This window comes from Sceloporus occidentalis, unplaced genomic scaffold (assembly GCF_023333645.1).
Source record: "Sceloporus occidentalis isolate IW3139 unplaced genomic scaffold, rSceOcc1.0.p SCAF_5, whole genome shotgun sequence".
NCBI lineage: Eukaryota > Metazoa > Chordata > Lepidosauria > Squamata > Phrynosomatidae > Sceloporus > Sceloporus occidentalis.
Genome location: NW_028316985.1, coordinates 36696025 through 36717905, shown reverse-complemented (window position 1 = coordinate 36717905; position 21881 = coordinate 36696025). Strand labels below are relative to the sequence as shown.

General features: G+C 40.2%; 1 protein-coding gene across 11 annotated transcripts in view; it reads right to left on the bottom strand.

Annotated features, from left to right (window-relative positions):
* The window catches only part of TNRC6B (trinucleotide repeat containing adaptor 6B), a 154280-nt gene that overhangs the window by 75949 nt on the left and 56450 nt on the right, over positions 1–21881 (bottom strand). For 2 of the 11 annotated variants that reach the window (XM_089523671.1, XM_089523670.1), the window contains 2 exons: positions 11735–11790; positions 5424–5527 (listed from right to left, as the gene is read on the bottom strand). The exons of 7 other annotated variants lie outside the window; for them this stretch is intronic. In XM_089523671.1, coding sequence (XP_089379797.1) covers positions 5424–5437 — 14 coding nt within the window. In that variant the 5' untranslated portion in view covers positions 5438–5527; positions 11735–11790. The remainder of the gene's footprint in view (positions 1–5423; positions 5528–11734; positions 11791–21881) is intronic. 2 more of the 11 variants (XM_089523669.1, XM_089523672.1) reach the window with 2 other exon arrangements.

Here is a 21881-nt window from a genome sequence, read left to right as displayed (position 1 = left end):
GCTTGAAACATAAGAGTAAGTAAAGAACAGGTTTAAAATACATCTACATACTATCTTGAAGGTTTGTTTACTAGGCCCAGTTGAGAACCTGAAAAAATAATAATCAAAGAGTAAACATAAATGCTGTCTGTGGAACACAGTAGTTAGAATATGAAAAGAAAAATGATTCTTCCTTTACTCTTTCTCATGTTACAGTAAATATGAGACACGGAAATCTGATGTTCAAGGTAGGAACACTCTTGAATATGAAAAGAACTTCTATGAACAGCTACACTTCCCTAAGGTTCCCTCTGAGACTGGAGAACCTCTCTGGGATTAGGGTAAATGAACCAGGGACAAAGAGAAAGTTCAGTTGTTTTAGTGCTGCATTTAAATCAGGACAGCAACTAAATGAATCACTCCTAAAGGAAGAAAATTGTTCACCAAGTATCAGGACAAGGATTGTTTTCTTTGAACAGTACACCAAGAAGAACAGATAACTGATGTATTGATTACTAGATTTTTGAAGGGAAAATATTCTCACCCAATTAGAAATACTTGAGGACAGGTTTTAGGGGCACAAATATGGTGTTTGATACAATCTATGGATAAATGAAGGGTAAAATTTAAGAGGCAAGTAACAAAGCAAGTAAAGAACAAAGCAAAAGAAAATGACTTTAAAAAATTATGGCAGGCATACAGAAACTATTTCTGTTCACCCTAAAGGCTGGATGGATGAGGAGGAAACAATAGCAAATGCTGGCTATGTGATGTGTGGAACAGGCCACCAGGCACAGGCGGGACTAAGAAAATGCATACACGTTGAAAGGCCGAAAAGGCAAAGCAAAGAAAATGATGACTACATTAGCAGTGATGATAGCCTTTAACTTTACTGCCCGATTTTAACTCAGAAAAGCTGGTGAACATACACACCTCTTATTCAGTTCCTTCAACGCCCAATTCCTCTTGGTGCTCCTTTGAGGGTAAGCGGTAAAGAGCTGCAACCATCACTATTTTCCAACCCAGACATTCAAAAAGTTCAGAAGCAGTGTTGAGAACAAGGAAGCAGAGGTGGTCAGTGCTACTTTTATGTTCTCCTAGGAGAGACTAAGCTCTCCTCTTTTTGCTACTTTACTCAAGAGAACAGGATGGTTCCTTTAAATTTTTTAAAAATAAGAGTTAAAGTACAGTACTTTACATTGACCCATGGATAAGTCGACCTAGGTTCTTTGAGTTAATTTTTTTGACTAAAATTTATATACTTATATATAAGTATATGCAGTACATGTGGGGGGAAATGCATTTCTATATGAAGGCCAGTACAACATGTACAATTTAATTTATATCCTGACTTTCTCCCAGCATAGGATTTCAAGACGGCACACGTTTTAAAAGCACATCACAACTGAAATGGATCTAGAAGGGAACATACAAAGCCAATGCATGTTAAAACAATCAATATGTACTTTAAAATTAATCATAATTTTAAAATAATCTGGATAGGCCTTCATAAAATAATTGTCTTTACTTCTATTTTAAACACAGTCACGGTATCTCCAGTTGATGAATCTCTTCTCTAAATGTGCCAGTAACCAACCTGGCAGCCATGTTTTTTAAACTAACTTAAGTTTCTAAACTTGGGACAGAGGTAGCCGAATGCAGAGCATTACAGAAGTCCAAGGCTTGAGGTTGCCAGTATGTGTACTAGCATCATCAAGTCCTCCAGTTCTAGGAAGGATAACAGCTGGCATAATAGTGAAAGCTGATAGTAAGTGTATAAAAGGTTTTAAAGTCCAGCACTTTGGATCAGGCCCACACACAGATAATCCAGTGCTACGAGGTAGCACTAGCATGGCCATTTACATTGTTTCCAGTGTGTACATCTGTGCATTTCTTCTGAAGGATTCTAAATGCACAAGCAGAAGAGTGGCGTACCCACAAGCTTGAAGGAACTGTTATGATATTCAAGAAACGGTACTGCAAATATTTGGGGTGGGGGGACCTTAATATGATGGGGAACCTTTCTTCCTTGAACAAGTTGTCTTTTTTTTGAAATCATTTTTTCCTCAAGAGAAGCAAAGTGAGTCCCCCTTTTCAAGAATCTCAGTTCTCAAAACAAAAGCTTCCTCCTTCCTTGTTTCTCTTCCTACTCAATGGGCTTCTGTAAACAGTAACAAGACACTAGTGGTATTTTTTTTTTTTAAAAAAAAACCCAACTTGTAGGGTAGAAAATACTTCAGGTACTAGCATACTAATGCAATGGAAGAGAGTAAAAGCAGTTTGGTCATAGAACAATTTGCCTAGAGAGATGGTGGGGTCTCTTTCTCTGAGTATCTGCAAATGCGTCCTCGTGGCCCACTATAGGCAATGTTCTCAAATCCCCCAAAATCACATTCAAGCCTGCTTTTCCAGAAAGGATTGGAATCACTGTAATATGATATCTCCTAGAACAAAGCCTTCCAGAAGCAATCTAACCTCACCAGTCCACTGGTAATGCAATTCTGTTGAAAAACAAGGCTAGGGTTCCCTGAGCTCCATCTTTCCCACTTGGGACTTTGCTGTTATTTATAGCAGCAGCATCTGCAAAAAGGTTGGTGGTGGCCCACATACAGGCTTGCAATCCACTTGGTCTAAATAATCAGCATCATTCAAGTTTACTTGGAGTTGAGAAGCTTCCCCCAAATAACCTTCTTAAGAGAAAAGTCATCTTCTCTGAAAATGCCAGCCACAGATGCTGGTGAAACATCAGCAATAAACTCTTTTAGAACATGGCTACATAGCCTGAACAACCCACAAAAAACTATTTCTTAAGAGTCATCAATTTAATACTGGACATTAATTATTCAAAGCCACACGATCTAAATTTGGTTTATTCACTGAAAGTTTTACTACAACTTCCTTTAATGCAGTGGAAACCACAACATTTCTCAACAACACAATGACAGCCTTTGGGTTCCATATAACAGCGCTGGTCAAATTTGCAGCCCAAGATTAGTGAGAATCTTGAGAATAACTAGTTAATATGAAATGTCCAAGCTGCTTACCCATATATTGACACTGCAAAAGCTAAAAAGTATTCATAGCATGCTAAGACATTACCCATTTCTATCAACGGTACTCTTCATATCAGCACACATCTAAACAATATGACATTTACATGCAAAATTTCTTGCAAACAGAACAAAACAGATCTTTGCTCTCCAACTGTTTTATTCAACAGGGCTGGGGACAAGGAGTAGGCCTATATGGCATAAGAGGTTTTTTTATAGGAGTAGGAATAATGAGTATCAAATTATATTTGTTACTACTTATTCCTGTTATTGGCGCGTTACAGACGGGCCTAAGAGGCGCCGTACTTGCGCCGCGATTACGCGTGAGGGGCGGCGCTTCCGGACGCGCCTTGCCCCTCGCGCGTAACCGATACGTCAAGATAGCGGCACCCTATACAGATGGGCACCGCCATCTTGACGTAGCGGACGCTCTGCGTCCGCACGTCCCAACCCAGAAGAGACGTCGCGAGTGCGCGCTTTGGCACTTGCAACATCTGTTCCGGGTTGCCGGAAGGAGCACAATTTTTGCGCTCTTTTTTGCAGCGCGGAGGAGTCGCGTGGTTTGGCTGCTGCGGCTCCTCCACGCTGCAACCGGCAGCGGCTTGAGACCGCCCCTTTTGGGCGGTCTGTAACGGGCCTATATTGTACATGCAAACACCAAAAAAACATTTTATTATATTGCACTGGGGAAGGGACTGGGAGGCAAAGAGAGACACTTAGAGGCTTTCTACACGGACATTTGGGACGTCCTCCGGACGTCCCATTTTAAAAAAGGGGCGTCTCTTTTAGACGCCCCATGGTCTAGTACGGACTCCGTCCGTACAAGATGGCGGCGCCCCTTCTACATGGGCGCCGCCATCTTTACGCATCGGACGCACAGCGTCCAGACGCGTCGCGCCGCTGCTGACGTAGCGAGCGCGCCCCTGGCGCCTCGCTACGTCGCAAACGCGACGCAAAAAGAAGCTCCATTTTGGAGCTTCTTTTTTCGGTCCGCGCGGGAGTCGGGCCGTTTGAAGGCTCCGGCTCCCCCGCGGACCTTCTGGCGGCGGTGCCAGACCGCTGCAAAGCGGCGGTCTGTACCCCGCCTTAGGGCCTTTACAGACTGGGGCTGCAGCACGTGGCGTCATGGTGCACTGCCAACACTGCATCCAGATAATGCAGCGCTGAAGGGATGCCATATAGCTGCGCCACCACAGCTATGGCGCCCTTTCGATGGCGCAAAAAGGAGCCACTTTTTGCAGCTCCTTTTTGTGTCCTCGAAAGGCAGGATTGAGATTGCGGCATGAGGCTGCCGCAGCTCAGATCCGGTGCAAAAAGGGGCGGCCTGTAGAGTCACACACATACACCAGCCTCGCAAAGCAACCAGGGCTTTTCCCCAGGGCTGGGGAATAGGAGTAAGGAGTAAAGGAGTAAGAGGTTTTTACAGGAGTAGGAGTAACATTAAGAAAAAATATCTTACTCTGGAGTAGGACAAGGAGTAACCCTAAAATCACCACTATTCCCCAGGCCTGTTATTCAAGAGCCTATATAAAGAAGCTAGTAAGACTATAAAAGTGTTTGAATGTTCATACTGCTAGTTTAAGTCATTTCCCATACTCCTTATAGAGACAATGGTCTGAGCAAGACTGCTGGTTAACCCTGCAATAACAAAAGAAAACACTGAGTTCTCAGATGCCATCTGGATTTATTAGTATCTAGATTTATGAGCATTCATACTTTGCCACCCATGCAGTTTGCCACCCATGCAGAAGGTACAAGCAACCTGAAGCCTGAACAGGTAATGCTCTGTTCAAGTGAATAGAGTTAATACTGCTTGTCACATGCAGATCATCATTTTCTCAACTAAAAGAGAAAACCAGGTCCTTCCATACATACTGAACCACATATTATTTGAGATAAGCTCATGATTGACATGGATGCTAAGAAATTTTAAAGTGCCCCTGCCAAGGTAGTCTTAGAGAGAACAATGAAGATCCCTAAAATGCGAAGTACAGTGGACCCTTGCCTACGCAAGGGATCCATTCTGCCCCCCCGTAAGGCGAATCCCGCCTATGCTCCATCCCCATTAATTTGAATGGGGCTTGTGCGCGCAACAGTGCACACGCCATGGTTACGCATCCCTTTCCTTTGAATGGGACGTGCCGTCCCTTGTGCCCCTTGCACTCCCCAGAGCACGTACGCTCAAGTCCGCATATAACGCGGGCACACTGTACTGGGGCCCTCAGTACCATGTTCTAGACAAATCTCTATTGTAAGCTTGTCTCCTGCATTCAACACCAGCTATAAACCCTTGAAGTGAGTCAACAATGGACAAGGTAGTTGACCAATGACAAAACCTCCTCCCTTCTTGCTGCTATTGCACCAGAACTCACAGACACCTTTTAGGTAAATTACCTTTTTCCATTCATTGAACTAGAACTTGATGACACCGTGATACAGTATATCCTTTCCTATTAGCCAACTAGGCACAGACAGAACTGCAGACATGCTCCCACAATCTGGAAGGTGAAAAACATATAGATGTTTTAACTCCCTTTTCTTAACAAACACTTACACTTCCCAATGCCACATGTTCTGCTTTATACTCCAGTTACCATACTCATAAATTCAATCCCCCAAACACAAAACAGACATGATTCTAAAAGCTCCACAAAAGAAATATAAATTTATCCTAACAACACAGTTGGTAAACTAGCGGCAGCTCTAGCTCTAACCAGTACGTACAACTGTAATCAGTTTCTATGTCTTGCATCTCACTGGAGTCTTCAAAATCCCACGTGTTAGCCTTTGGGCTCTCCAACAAGACTACTTGGTGTCTAGATGTGCTGGACTATAGCGATCAAGTCAGAATTATTGGGGTTGTGTTCCCACTCATCTAGAGGGAACCATGTTGCCTTATTGGTTTGATTCAATCACAACCTATTCTGTTGTCATGAAACTATAAATCTCCAGTTAGCTGAAAATGGAAGTATGTGTTTCTAATCTCTCTGCACCTGCATGGGGGTGGAACATGTGATTCCAAGACACACGCATGCAGAACTAAACTATGATTTCCTGTTGCATCCAAATTCAGCTAAAAGGTGCCTGTTTCACTGTGGATTCATTGTAAGTTATTTTAAATGCCAGTATGCACGTATTTTTCCTATTACTCTTGTTTATATGTCATTGTGGGAGATTCTTTACTAATTCACAAGATGAAAATCACCACTACATGTCTGTACAGCTATAATGTTTGCATCTTAGCTGATAACAGTTATGGCCCTGTTTCCTAAAGCACAATAATCTTTTATTCATCACAAGAGTTAGTCTGTAATTTAAAAATACACACGTCTGAACTGTTTAAGACACCAAAAGAACTGTGCTGAAATGACTATCTCATCAGTTAAGATAAAGATAGACAAAGGATTTAAGCAGTAAGTCAGAGTAAAATACCGATCAACTTTTCCATACTATAATAAGCTGAAGCTTGTATGCCTTAATGATGTAAAAGGCAAAAAAACCCGGTGCAACCTTGCTGTCTACACAGAATTTTTTACATTCATCAGGGAAAACAATTAGCCAAAGTCCTGATAATATCTAGCAGGATTTAAGACACAAGTCAAGGAGAATCCATCAAACATCTCTTTGAAAAACTTTCTCTGCCCTCCCCATAGACTCTTAATAATAATAATAATAATAATAATAATAATAATAATAATAATAATAATAATTTTTATTTATATTTCTCACCTCTCCCTGAGGATCGAGCTGGGATTACATCAATAAAATAGTACGATACAGTGTAAAAATATAGTTAATAAAATAATAACATTAGTGCAATAAAATAGCTAGACCATCGTCTAATCATCCAATAATCATGCAGTCATAGTCCGAAGTGGAACATTTCATTTTAATGATCTCTTATATAAGGTTGGGTGGATAAGCCCGCCGGGTGAGATCCATCTTAAGTTCCTTCTTAAAAGGCATCTAAGGTGGTAATAAGACAGATCTCTTCCGGCAGGGTATTCCACAGTTCAAGGGCCATAGTAGTGAATGCTCTGTGGGAAGTTGTAGTTAACCTGGTCTTATGGTGTTCTAGTAAATACTTCCTGGATATCCTCAGAGTGTGGGGCGGATTGTGTAGGGAGAAACATTCCCACAAGTAACTCGGGCCCAAGCCATGTAGGGCTTTAAAGGTAATAACCAACACCTCTCTGAACTTTTCAGTTCTTCCACAATATAGCTACATACACCGTCCCACAATCTCAGCAACACTGGGGGGGGGGGGGGGGGAATGCCAGCACATAACATTTAATAGCATAATAAGCACTGCCATAGAATACAGCAGTTTACAGTTTCTCTTTAATACAGCACATTTCCCTAATTTTGCTTTCATGAAATTAAAACTTTTGTATTTTTTAAATATTGCAGGTTTGCACAAGAGTGCAATTTTATATGCTAAATTATGAATGAAGCCTTTAATTACATTAAAGCAGTAAACTAAGTCTAAGCAGTAAAATAAGATATGAGAACAAGTATGGCATATATTTGTTTTTCACAAAACAGAGAAACCACTTCTCAATCCATAATGTCAAAATTTCAAGACTTTGTTCAATCCAGATACAGCTGTTAAATGTGATTTGTATTCTGGGTGTAATAAAATTTTATACCTGGCTACAAACTGGAAATTAACACAGGTAAAGAGATGCTCAACCATCTGGACATGTGTACAGCAGAAATATATTTAGGAAAATGTATGAAGATCCCGGTGTGGTTAGTGGTTTGAGGGTTTAGACTATGACTCTGGAGACCAAGGTTTGAATTCTGGCTTGGACATGGAAATGCACTGGGTGATCCTAGGTAAATCACATGGTCTCAGCCTCAGAGGATGGCAATGACAAACCTATGAAGAAAACTGCCATGACAAGCACATTATATGTTTGCCTTAGGGTTGCCATAAGTTGGAAACAACCTGAAGGCAAACAATACACACAACATAGACGAAAATCCTGGCATGCCAAAAATTCCTAATTTACAGCCCCAGTTTATACTTTTAAGAAAAACCCAGGCTCTAAACTGCACTGGCTTACCCACCTTTGTCATGAACATGTAAATAATATGAGCCATGTGAACTGTCAGAAAGACCACTTATCTAAAGTGAAGAGTTTTTACGACTTTACTGAAAAGAGGTACTGATTTAATATTAAGTGGTCCAATAAATTTTATCATCTCACTTGCTCTGCATGACCTGGATTCAAAGAAATGTGCATAGAAAAGGGAGCCCTGTACACACAAGTCAAACAGAAACTTCAGAAAATGACAAATTACAATACAACTTTGAAATACAAGACATCTAACTTCAAACTATCCATTCTATGTAAGCATGAGAAAAAATATTACTTCCATTAAAGAGGGAGAATGTATGCATTAATATCTGTATTTTAATAATGTTTATCTTTACAACAGCTGTAGAAAAAGTAATATTTCTTGCACTATGTCATTATATGGCAACCATGCCTATTTAAATTATACTGAACTTTGTGTGTATATGTCTTCAAGTTGCAAGCTGATTTATGGTGACCCTATGAATTTTTCATGGGGTTTTCTTAAGCAGAGCTAGTTCCTTCCTGGAAATATAGCCTAGAGCATCTGATATTCATTGGGTGTTCTCCCATCCAAGTACTAACCAGGACCAACTCTGCTTAGCTTCTAAGATCAGACAGGATCCAGTACCTTTTAGGGTATTTACTGCTGCATTTTTCCCTGGTCACCCCACTTTAAAGACCAAGACATTTGACTGATTTCTAGTGCTTTTCCCACTATTTCTGCCTTGTTGCTGCTAGCTTTCAATCCATTTCTGACTTATGGTGAATCTAACATGGCTTTTGGTCATGATTTCTATCTAATTCAACAATTAACAATTACATTTATAAGTTTACACTTATTGAGGAGAGACACATTTAGTGATAAAGCATATGCTTCCATAAGCAAGACCAGTTTTGACCCAGCCAACTAAAATGACTTCAAGCAGCTGATGGTAAGAAAACTTGAGAACCTGGCAAGCTGCTGGCATATAGCCTATAATAATTGGGTTATCCTTTGAGTAAGTATAAAGCAGGTAGATTTGTTAGCAAAGGACAAATTACTCTAAACAAACTGCTACAGATTTTGCCTGGGCAACTTCAACGATGAAACACTATCTTTTACACAAGGATTGTAAGGCAGTGGTTCTCAAGCTTTTTACCCTTGTAATGCCCTTTACATCTATGTATGGACAGCGTGTCCCCCCTCGACATATATTTTGTGTGGTGTGTGTATTTTGTTTGAATGTTATATATATATTCACATTTTATAAGAAAGTAACATTGACCTAATCAGAACAGTTTTATTTAAATAAATTCAATACTTAACACATGTAAATTTCATATATGCTCTCTCACATACAGCCACACTCACATAAGCCAGTGCTGATATGTACACATTCATGCTCATTCATTCTTTCACTCACACACACATTTATTCTCTCATGCAGAAACATTCATTCTCTTGTGTATATGCAAGTATACACAAACTCATATGCGAGTAAGTAAAAGAGAGATGACGCACGTGTCAGTGTGTGTGTGTATGAGAGAGAATTTGTGTGGGAGACTGTGTGTGAATGAAAGTATCTGAGGTGGAGAGTCAGAAAAAGAGCATTACTGTGTGTGTTACAGAATTAGTGTGTGGCAGACAGTCACTCACACACATCAAGGTATGTAAGGTATTGTGTTGAGTCTGCAGCAATATCTCATCTGGAGAACTGAGGCAGTGACAGGATGGGTGGGGAAAGAAGAAACTGTCGTTCAGAATACACACACCCCTTTCCACAAAGGCCACAATCGAGGAAGCTTCCCTGCTCTTCTTCTCTTCTCTCAGGCAGAAGCAACTGCTCCAAACATCCTCTTCACCTGTCTCTTCCCTTCCAGGACAAAAGAAGGTCTGGGACGGGGAGGAGGGGAGAATCAGGGCCTCCAGGTCTCCTGCCCCACCATTTGAAAACCACTGTTCTAAGGCAAGCAATGAGCTTCCATTCAGAACAGTTTACAGGGAGAAGTAATTAGTACATTAAATCCAGCATCTTTGCTATCAAAAATCCATATGATGCTTTTTGTCGATTTGTGGACAGCAAACCTTCATGCACCAACAAATAGGAAGTATATGAAACTGTTAAAAGTACTGTATATCAATAGTTTTGTTTTCACCTTTTAAGGGGATATATACATTCCTCAACTCAGCTGTGAAAAGAACATTTAATATATTCCCAATAGCTTCAAAATACTCTTTAATTTTTACCTTTCTCAAAACTGTAAACTGGAGATAACTCAGCTGCTTCAACATTAATCTTCTAATCAGTTTTAATGTCTCAGATTCTTAAAGATATATTCTACCAAGACAGAGTCTGCATTGCTATACAAATACCAAAATGCTTCTGATGGGGATAATTTTATGAATTACAGCAGCACAAGCACAGTATAACACTGTGAGTATAACACTGTTAGCAGTGCCAGAATCATCTGCATCCAATTATTTAGGGACCTAATGCTTCTCAGAACTTGCCCTCAATATTAAAATATGAAATGTATGTGTTAGTATTTATTTCTTCAAAAGTTTTCCTCATCTACATCTCATTTTCCACATCTACACTGGCAACAGCCATGATATACTCTTAGTCTCAGGGGAATATTGCTCTGCTATTGCCTCCATAGCAACTACCCATATTTCTTATGAACTGAAAGCAACTGGACTACAAAAGAATGAAGGAGCAGAAGTTCAATGATGCCACTGGTTGCTATAAGCAGAACTGAAGCCACACCTTCTGTCTCTCTGTGGTACCAGAAAAATAAGGGATAATTCAAAATGAGAGCAAGTATACTGATTGTTAGCTATACCTCTTGAACAATAGAACAATGATATTGAAGAGTTTGGATATTATTAACATCTTGATCTGGTGTAACCTATAGAAAATGAGTTCATTCTCAAGAAATCCTAGCTGGTCCATTTAAAAGTAAAGAACTGAGATACTCCCTGAATCAGTGACGGAAAATTTTAACTGGAAACATTTTCAGTGCCATAGATTACATTATAAAAAGTATAATGTGAAATTATATAAAAACAGTTAATTTCAATTATACTGTAATCTGGTGCAGCATGCTTATTTTTCTTATGTTTAATAAAGAAGTAGTATGTTATTTTTTCATGGAATAAAAACATTCTAGAAAGTATTTTCAACTGTCAAAGGTAGTTGTATTTAATACCCAATTATGAAAAGCACCATATGGTTTATGCTTCAGTTTACACCCAATTCTATACCAATTGGGCCCATTAAGATCACTGACTTCAGTCAGATATTTTTCTGAGGAACTGGCTATGGAACTGCAAGTAAAATATCACATTTGAACAAACTTATTTCCCACATCTCATAGAATCATAGAATCCTACAGTTGGAAGAGACCACAAGGGCCATCCAGCCCAAACCTTTGCCATGCAGGAACACAGAATCAAAACATCCCTGACAGATGATAGTCAACTGTCTTAGTTTTAATTTGATTCTTTTATTCTAATTTTGTATAGCTTTCACTGTTTCAATTCTGTTGTTAGCTTCTCTTAGAACCAAGGAAATATATTAAGGACAACCAAATTTAAAGACCTTCTTTGGAAATTACTCTTAGTGGATTGCTTATAAATACCTGAAAATCTCAAAATCCAATAGCACTGACATCTGCTTAGATCCATCTATGGGCTTCTGTAAATAAATAAATAAAAGGGGGTGTTCAGCTGTTCTTATCTGTAGTCCTCATATTGGTACCACCTTCTATGCTGATCTGTAAGGTTTCCCAACCTACCAGACCAGATTTTCAAGAGATACAGGAAGATAAGAAAAATGGGGGGGGGGGGGGGGGGAATCCAAGGAACTAAATTAATTTTTAAAATGCCAAAATTGTGCTAAACAAAAGTACACACTTTCTACACGTAGGTATCTGACAGTTAATAACTGTGGGCAGTTAGCATACCTTCCTTTTACTTTTTTGAAACTATGTATCGTTAAAAACAAAATCTATTTCACATTAATGGGCAGAAATGTGTACAGTATATTTTCAGATGCAGCATCACCCAAACTTAATTACCTGATTGTCCTTTTTCTTCAGAGGAGCATTAAATAACAAAATTTAGTTACAGAAACACAATTCAATCAAAATATTCCCGAAGACTTCAGTTTTTCCTGAATTAATAACATAATAATAAAACTTTTATTTGTATCCCGCATTTCTGTGACGAGACAATCAAAGCAGCTCACAACACATTAAAATCCACATTTACAAAATTATGTCCCAAATTCCACCCCTTAAAACAGGATTAAACATGTACAATTAAAATATCTATTAAAAACACAATAAAAAATACAACTAGGACAGAGCGGTGGGCTAATACATGATGTGGGGGGCAGTCATTCTGTGGCCGGGCACTTTTATTCAGGAACATGTATTTAAACTAATATGTACAGATATGAGAGCTGGAATGTGAAGAAAGCAGATATGAAGAAGCAATTCGTTTGAGATGTGGTGCTGGAGAAGAGTGCTAAGAGCATCATGGATGGCCAAAAAGACAAGTGGGTCCTAGAACAAGTCAAGCCTAAACTCTTCCTGGAAGCCAACCAAGATGACTAAATTGAAGCTGTCACACTTTGGTCACATCATGAGAAGGCATGACTCATTAGAAAAGACAATGATGCTGGGGAAGTTAGAGGGCATTAGAAAGAGGGGGAAATCTCATGCCAGATGGATAGACTTAAGTCAGGAAAACCTGAGCCTACAGAAACTGAGCGGTAGATGATAGGGGGGCTTGGAGACCTCACAGGGTCACCATGAGTAGAGGGCAACCCAAAGGCAGCTAACAACAATTTAAAATAAGCAACTATTTAAAGTCAGCATACTCTCGTTCATAACAGCACTGACAGTTTTTGTTCCCCGAGTTCTTTAACACAACATGCATTTTTAGATTCTTAATACAGATTTGAATAGATCTTGATACTGTATAATTGATATTCTATGGCTGCCAAGTACCTGGCGCAGTGAATACATCTGCACGGACTTAGGATGCCTCTGAAAAGGACAAATGAAAGAGTTGTGGGCCATCTTTCCACTAAGCATGCTCAGTGTTTTAGAAATTGATTCCTTTTGCTAGCCAGGCTGTATAAATAGTCCAGGATAGCACACACAAAAAAGTTGATGTTTTCTCCATAGGAGCTAATTGCTAGGTTGTAAATTTGGAATCTACATTTGATTATGGAATCTACATTTGAAAGAGATTGCATTATTCTATTTAAATGTAGTATCTAGCAGAACTTTGTGTGATCATCACTTGGTGTGCATCTAAGTATGCATAAATAAACAGCAGGAGAGCCAGTGGTAGCATGGCGCTCAGACTCCAAACCACTCAACCATGGAAATCCGCTGGGTGAATTTGGTTAAATCGTACCCTCAGAGCAGGACAGTGGTGAAACTTCTCTGAACAAATCTTGCCAAGAAAACCACATAGATTTAGGCGTATGCAACCAGGCTGGCAGAAAAAGATTTCTCTGTCCTTTGATTCACTTCATACCCTACCTAGTTCTCATACCAGACCTACAGCAGGCCTTCTAGTCTGTTAAGAATACTAGACAAAGGGTGGAGGAAGTCTTCTTAATTGGTGATTTGTGCAATGGGAAAAATAGCCTTTGCAAACTGGTCAGAGGTACCTTTTAGATTTCCTTTTAGATTCCATGTACTACTTCACTATGCCATAATTTGTTTCTATTGTGGACACTATTACACAATCTTTGACATTATTTTGCAATTACTACTTTAACGAACTACTACTACTTTAACCTTTACCTCTGTGTTGTAGAGAATCATAGAATTATAGAGTTGGAAGGGACAACAAGGGCCATCCAGTCCCACCCCCTCCGATGCAGGAACTCTCAATCAAAGCACTCTCCACAGATGGCCATCCAGCCTCTGCTTAAAGACCTCAAAGGAAGGAGACTCTACACACAGGGAGTGTGTTCCACTGTCGGACAGCCCTTCCTGTCAGGAAGTTTCTCCTAATGTTGAGGTGGAATCTCTTTTCCTGGAGCTTGCATCCATTGTTCCGGGTCCTGTTCTCTGGAGCAGCAGATAACAAGCTTGCTCCCTCCTCAATATGACATCCCTTCAAATTTTTAAACAGGGCTATCATATCACCTCTTAATCTTCTCTTCTCCAGGCTAAACATACAAACCCTTCACCATTTTAGTCGCCCTCCTTTGGATGCGCTCGTTTCTCAATGTCCTTTTTTAATTGTGGTGTCCAGATTTAAAATATTCTATAATCAAGTTTCAAATCCAAGGTGTTATTCTGTACAAATGTGATGATTAGTTTGGTATAAAAGATTTACTTGTTGGCAAAACAAACAAACAAAAACAAAAACTAAACAAAAAACCACACCATCTTGGGAGAAAAACAAACTTTTTGTAGAAAAAAACTTGGAAGAAAAAGTAATGAGGATGCCATCAGGACAAGCAACCATGAATGAACTTGATCATTAAGTCAAAGGTCTTCCTCTATAAGCTACTACTTTAGTGTAAAAACTGGTCATGCATCTGACTGTGGCTCATCTACAGATATCTGGAGAATTGTGTGCTAATATATCACGCCATAAGAAAATTAATGTTGCAGGAGAATTTGCATAGAAATTAGAAGTTCAATTTATCAACACTGACAACTGAAGCAACTTCTTTCTGATATTCTGACATAAAGACTGTAATTTATATTTTTACCAAGAGATTTTACTACTACTAGTTACAAGGTAACCTGTTTCAGGTCAACACATTGAACAAATTATTTCGTTATCTGTTCAACTATGTTATGTCTTCTGTTGAGTGAAACAGAGAAAATGTGGTATTCATTGATGCTACACTTACTTTCAAATAGTTGGTTGTTCTTTGGTACCAATTAAAAACCTTTCCTGATGATTCGTTCATGTTGATTAACTGTCTGTGGTGCATTATTGGACCCTGTAAAATAAAGAGTAGCAGTGTCATTGCTGAATATTAGTAAATTGTTGTACTAATATTCAGCAACAACACTGATACTCTTGATTATACAGAGTCCAATAATGCACCACAGACAGTTAATCAACATGAATGATTCATCAGGAAAGGTTTTTAATTGGTACCAAAGAACAACCAACCATTTGCAAGTAGGTGAAGCATCAATTAACAAAAACCTAAACAGTCAGGACAAAATAAGCAAAAGCATTCTGTCTCGCTGCTCCTAAGTTTAGTACTCTGTGAATATCAATTAGCTGTTCCAAACACAATCAACCAACATACAAAAAGAAATTCATTTGGTTTCATACCAAACACTGAAGCGCAATATATCATAATGTGGCATATGCTGCATAGTACAGCATCATCCTTAAGAACAAAATACATCTCCTAATGTAAAGTAATTCATAACGTCTGGGTAACCAATTACAGAATTATGAGAATAATGTAATCATATATTTGAAATCAGAATAATTAAATGTTTAATCCACTGGTTGTGCACCATAATAATGCGGCGTGGGGAAATGGAGGCAAGACATGCTTTTGATTAAGCCTATCGTTTTTGAATTGCATGAACAATGTTGATTTAAAAAGTAGAAATTAGAATTTCTAATTCAGAATTTCTTAAAACAAGTACACTGAGACTTAGCATCCATGATACAGGCCACCATACTGACAGCTAAATTGGTTTAACAGCAACAGTAAACCATACATGCTTATAGGCAAAATGGAATGACAACTTCAATTATACCACCATAGACTACTGGTTTAAATAAAAGAAAGTGTCCCTGAATATATAGAACATTTTAAAAATGTACATATTGCTGGACATCATGCAAGATTAACCATCTTCCCAAAATCTCGTAATGAATATTTTAACAGTTATTAACTCTTTGTGTATGAACCAGATGTTTGTCCCAAGAACAGCTAGTACAATCCACACCTCATCACAGCAGTATCTTTATAATTATGAGAGGGACCAGGCTGCTACTTACACACAGCCTGGAGAACTGATCATAAACAGATTAAGGCTGAAAGGTCATTCTGATAGTAGTATTTTACAAAAATGCCATCAGCAGTCCCCCCCCCCCCCGGCCAATCTCTTTCTCTCTTCTGTTATGCTCCTACTGTGGGGTTTTCATGATTTTATGGACTTTGGCAATCAGGATTTGGCTTTGGCTGCTGTGCTAACAATTGAGTATGGGAGTGAAACTGATATTTGCTGACTTTAATTTATTTGGCAAATAAATTGGCTAATGAAATTAAAAAACCAGTGTAATTGAAAATGTGTTGGCTAATCATAAAAAAAGCAAGAGTAATTTCAGGAGATGACATATCAAAATGAAGTGTACATTAATGGAGAAGAAAATTGCCATGGACACAGGAAAGTAGCATTAGCTATAAAATAGCGAATAAAATAAATGAATAAATAAAATAATATGACATTCTCACAAAAAGGTAAGAAAAGTGAAATCCAGTCGAGAACCTCAACCACATTTTCTCCCACAGAAAGCTTCATTTAAGCAGCAATGCTCTACTACTCAATGGGACTCACTGAGTACACATGCATAAGATTCCACTTTTTTCCTTTAACTGCATTTTAAAAATTCAAACTGGATCATGAAATCAATAAAATATTTTTCATATGATCGAGCATATTATACTTTACACTTGAGACTACAAACCAGATTTTTAAACCAGATCCTAATTTGCAGCCCAGGAATAATTTTTAGTTTTCTATTTAATGGCGTTAACAGGGCAAGAGGTCATTACAGAGGAAGGCATGATAGATGTGTGATACCTATTCCACCTTCCACTCGCCCTGCTACCCCCCAAAAGATCTGGAGAGCTTGCCTAACCAGCCACCGAACCTCTCTCTGCTGTTATGTAATGCCAGGTCAGTGAAGAATAAGTCCCAAATCATCTACGACTTATCGACAGATCACAATGCTGACCTGGCTTGTATCATGGAGACCTGGCTTGGAGCAGACAGCTCTGTAACCTGGGCTCAGGCGCTTCCGGCCGGGTACTCCGTCAATGAGCAGGTGAGGGGAAGCGGGCTGGGAGGGGTGTGTGGCCATGGTCCACAGAAACAACCTTACCTTAATCAGGATACCTATCCGTGCATTAGACCACATCGAGTGCATTTACCTTAGCTTGAAGACCAGGGAGTCTGGGGATTCTGTTGGTTTATTGTCCACCCCATAACCTAACAGACTCCCTAGCCGAGCTGACGCAACTAGTCTCGGAGCTGGTGTTGGAGTCACCTAGGCTGCTGGTCCTGGGCAACCTCAACATCCCCCTTGAGACTGGGCTGACTAACCTTACTGGTGCAGCTCGGGGGTTCATATTTCCATGACAAACATGGGCCTCTCTCAGATAGTCTCCGAGCCTACACATTGCGCAGGTCATGCCCTCAATGTGGTCTTCTGCATGGAACAGGCATATCCATGGGCGGAGATAATTACTATCTCTGCTTTGTCATGGACGGATCATTTCCTGGTTAAGGTTGGACTGAAGGCCACTATCCCTCTCTCCGGGGGTGGAGGACTGATTAGAATGGTCTGCCCTCGAAGGCTGATGGAACCCATCAGGTTCCAAGAAGCCCTAGAGGGTATTACGGTTGGCAGTGCTGGCGATTCTGTCAAAACTCTGGTTAATACGTGGAATAACAACTTTACCAAAGCGATTGACATGATCGCTCCCAAGCGTCCTTTCCAACCCGCTCAAAATCGTAACCCTTGGTATACAGAAGATCTTAGACAAATGAAGCGGGCTAGACAACGACTAGAGCGCCAGTGGCAGAGATCTCAACTCATATCCGGTAAGACACTTCATTCGACCTTTCTTAGGTCTTATCAAGTGGCGATAGATGCAGCTAAGAAATCCTTCAATTCTGCATCTATCGCGTCTGCAAAATCTCATCCAGCTGAGCTGTTCAGGGTAGTGAGGAACTTAACCCAACTACCTCCTACCCAGAACCCTTTATTAGATTCTTCTGAAGCCTGCTGTGACACTTTTAATTATTATTTTGCAGATAAAATCTCTCAGATAAGAGCTGATTTGGATGCCAATTTGAGGACAGAGACAACTAGAGAGGCATTCAGTGCCTCCGCCATTACTGTTAGACTGGATCAATTTGAGTCGGTAAGTACTGAGGATGTGGACAAGCTTCTAAGTAGTTTGAAAAAGATGCCTTGCCCTCTCGACCCTTGCCCAACATGGCTGGCTATCCAGGGGGAGAAAAAATCATGGTGATGCTAAAAAACATAATTGATGCATCCCTCAGGGAAGGCTCCCTGCCTTCCTGTCTCAAGGAGGCAGTAGTAAGACCACTCTTAAAAAAGGCTTCCCTGGACCCCCTGGATAGAAATAACTATAGACCAGTCTCGCTACTACCATTTCTGAGCAAGGTGATTGAGAGAGAAGTTGCCAATCAACTACAAGCAGTCTTGGAGGAAACAGATTTTCTGGATCCATTTCAAACCGGATTCAGGATGGGACATGGAGTTGAGACTGCCATGGTCGCCTTAGTTGATGATCTCCTTCTGGGCATCGATAGGGGAAGTGTGACCCTGCTGGTGCTCTTGGACCTCTCAGCGGCCTTCGATACCATTGACCATGGTATCCTTCTGGAACGGCTGACAGAGTTGGGTATTGGAGGCACTGCATTGCAGTGGTTCTGGTCCTACCTCTCGAGCAGGTTCCAGATGGTGTCGCTTGGGGACAGTTGTTCGGCCAAGAGGGAGCTCAAATCGGGCATCCTTCAAGGCGCAATTCTGTCCCCAATGCTGTTTAACATTTACATGAAGCCGCTGGGTGAGATCATCTGGAGACATGGGGCGGGGTGTTATCAGTACGCTGATGACACCCAAATATACTTCTCTATGTCTCGGGCTGAAGCAGTGACTAAGGATGGCATCTCTCCTCTGAATGCCTATCTTGGGGCGGTAATGGACTGGATGAGGGAAAACCAACTCAAGCTGAATCCAGGTAAGACGGAGGTACTTGCTATAGGAACCCCGAATCCAAGAATGGAGTTGTGTCAGCCAGTTCTGGATGGGGTCACACTTCCCCTGAAGGATTCTGTTCGCAGTCTGGGGGTGTTCCTTGACTCGTCGCTCTAACTGACAGCTCAGGTGGATGCGACAGTCAGGAGCGCCTGCTATCAGCTTCGTCTGATACGCCAACTGCACCCCTTCTTGGAGCTGAGGGACCTGGAAACAGTAGTACCTGCACTGGTAACCTCTTGATTGGACTTCTGTAATGTGCTCTACTTGGGGCTACCTTTGTTCCAAGTTCGAAAACTTCAGTTGGTACAAAATATGGCAGCCAGATTGATCACGGGAACTTCTAGGAATGACCATATAACACCGTTCTTGAAGTCCCTGCACTGGCTGCCTATTAGTTTCCAGGCAAAGTACAAGGTGTTGGTGATTACCTTTAAAGCCCTACATGGCTTGGGCCCAGAGTACTTGAGGAAACACCTTCTTCCCTATTGTCCGTCCTGCACACTAAGGTCCTCTGGAAGAAATCTACTACACCCAAAAAGGTCTAGGCTAACATCAGTCTCCCAGAGGGCCTTTTGTATTACTGCTCCAAAACTATAGAACGACCTATTTCCACTCTGACAGCTTTTAAGAAAGCACTCAAGATGGATCTCTTCCGGCAGGCCTTTCCAACTTAGTTACCGTCCCCAGATATAGAGATATTTGTCCCCTCATCTGTCTATTATTCTCTGCCTAGGTTTCTGCCTACTGTATATACTCGACTATAAGTCGACCTCATGTATAAGTCGAGGGCAAATTTTGGGGCCAAAATTATGGATTTTGCTATGACCCATGGATAAGTCGAGGGTAAAATTTAGGGGCACATAGCAAAGGATCTAAAGGATGAGGCAAAGCAAAACAATGTCAAAGAACTTACAAAATTCCAGCAGACATAACTCTTTGTACTTACTTTTAAAGCTGGATGGATGAGGGAGTAGAGGGGGTCAGTGCTTTTAGGACAGATTATACTCTTGCTTTTCACCAGGGGATGGTTCCTTCTTTTAAATAAGAGTTAAGATACAGTACCTACACTGACCCATGGATAAGTCGACTCAGGTTTTTTGGATAAATATTTTGACCTAAATTTCTAGACTTATACATGAGTATATACAGTATTTTTTTAATGTTTTTAATGGTTAAATACTATTACTGTTTAATTCTGTTTTAGTACTGGGAATTGGGGGGGGGGGTAGGTCTCGGGTTTGATTTTTTTTAAACTCTATTGTCACTTGATGTATTTTATTGTTGTAACCCGCCTGGATTCTTCGTGATTGGGTGGGCTAGAAATAAATAAATAAATAATAATAATAATAATAATTATATTAATCTGTGAAAGAAGTTAAAGCCTTCTTTTAAAATTAAAAATTATCTGAGAAAGGATTGCGTAAGTGCTACTCCACAACAGTTAAAATTAAACCATGGTTTTATTACACTGATGTCATTAGAGTTTGTGGGCTATACAATGTACCTGTTCCTTGGATCTGTAGTTGGTTGAACAACAGGACCCAAAGGGTGCTCAGCAATGGCTCCTCTTCATCCTGGAGAGAAGTGACTAGCGGGGTGCCAAAGGGTTCTGTCCTGGGCTAAGTGCTATTCAACATCTTTAACAATGACTTGGATGAAGGAACAGAGGCCATGCTTATCAAATTTGCAGATGACACCAAATTACGAGCTGCAGCTAATATCTGTGAGCACAGGGACAGAATTCAAAATGACCTTAATAGATGAGAAAGCTGGGCCAAAAGTAACAAAATGTATTTCAACAAGGTGAAATATTAGGTATTACACTATGAGAGAAAAAAGAATGGCAGAGATATAGCATGGGTGACACCTGACTTGACAACAATACATGCTTAGTAGATCACAAGCTGAACATGACAGTGTGGTACAGCAGCTAAAAAGCCAATATGATTCTAGGCTGCATCAATAGGAGTGTAGTGTTTAGATCAAGGAAAATAATAGTACCTGTACCACTCCAATCTGCTTTGGTCAGGCCTCACCTGGAATATTGTGTTCAGTTCTGGACACCACAATTCAAGAGGGTTATTAACAAGCTGGAGCGTGTCCAGAGGACGGTGACCAAAATGGCGAAAGATTTGAAAATCATGTACTAATGAGGAACAGTTTAGGCAGCTGTGTATATTTAGCACAGGGAAGAGAAAATTAAGGCATTTCCTAAACTTTAGCAAGACCTTGCTGACAACACAAGTTTTTCTACAGTGGAATATGCTGCGATGGAGTATAGTAGAGTCTCCTTGTTTAAAGTTTTTTAAACACAGGTCGGATAGTGTGAGTGCTTCAACTGTGTGTTCCTGCATGGCAAGGGGTTGGATTGGTCGGCCCTTGTGGTCTCTTTCAACTCTATGACAAGTTGAGACTTCGTTATCTGAAATGCTTGGGACCTAGTGGTTTGGATTTCCCAGTGGTTTGGATTTTGGAGTATCTGCATATACATAATGAGATATCTTGGAGATGGGACCCAAGTCTAACCATGACATTCATTTATGTGGTGTATATACTGTACCTTATATACACATAGCCTGAATTATACACAATATTTTTAAATAGTTTTGTACATGAAATAAAATTTGTGTATAATGAAGCATCAGAAAGCAAAGTGTCACTATCTCAGCCACCCATGTGGACAACTTTGGAATATTTTGGATTTTGGAATTCCAGGTAGGGGAGACTTCAGCCAGTACATATGATCCAGTGGATAAT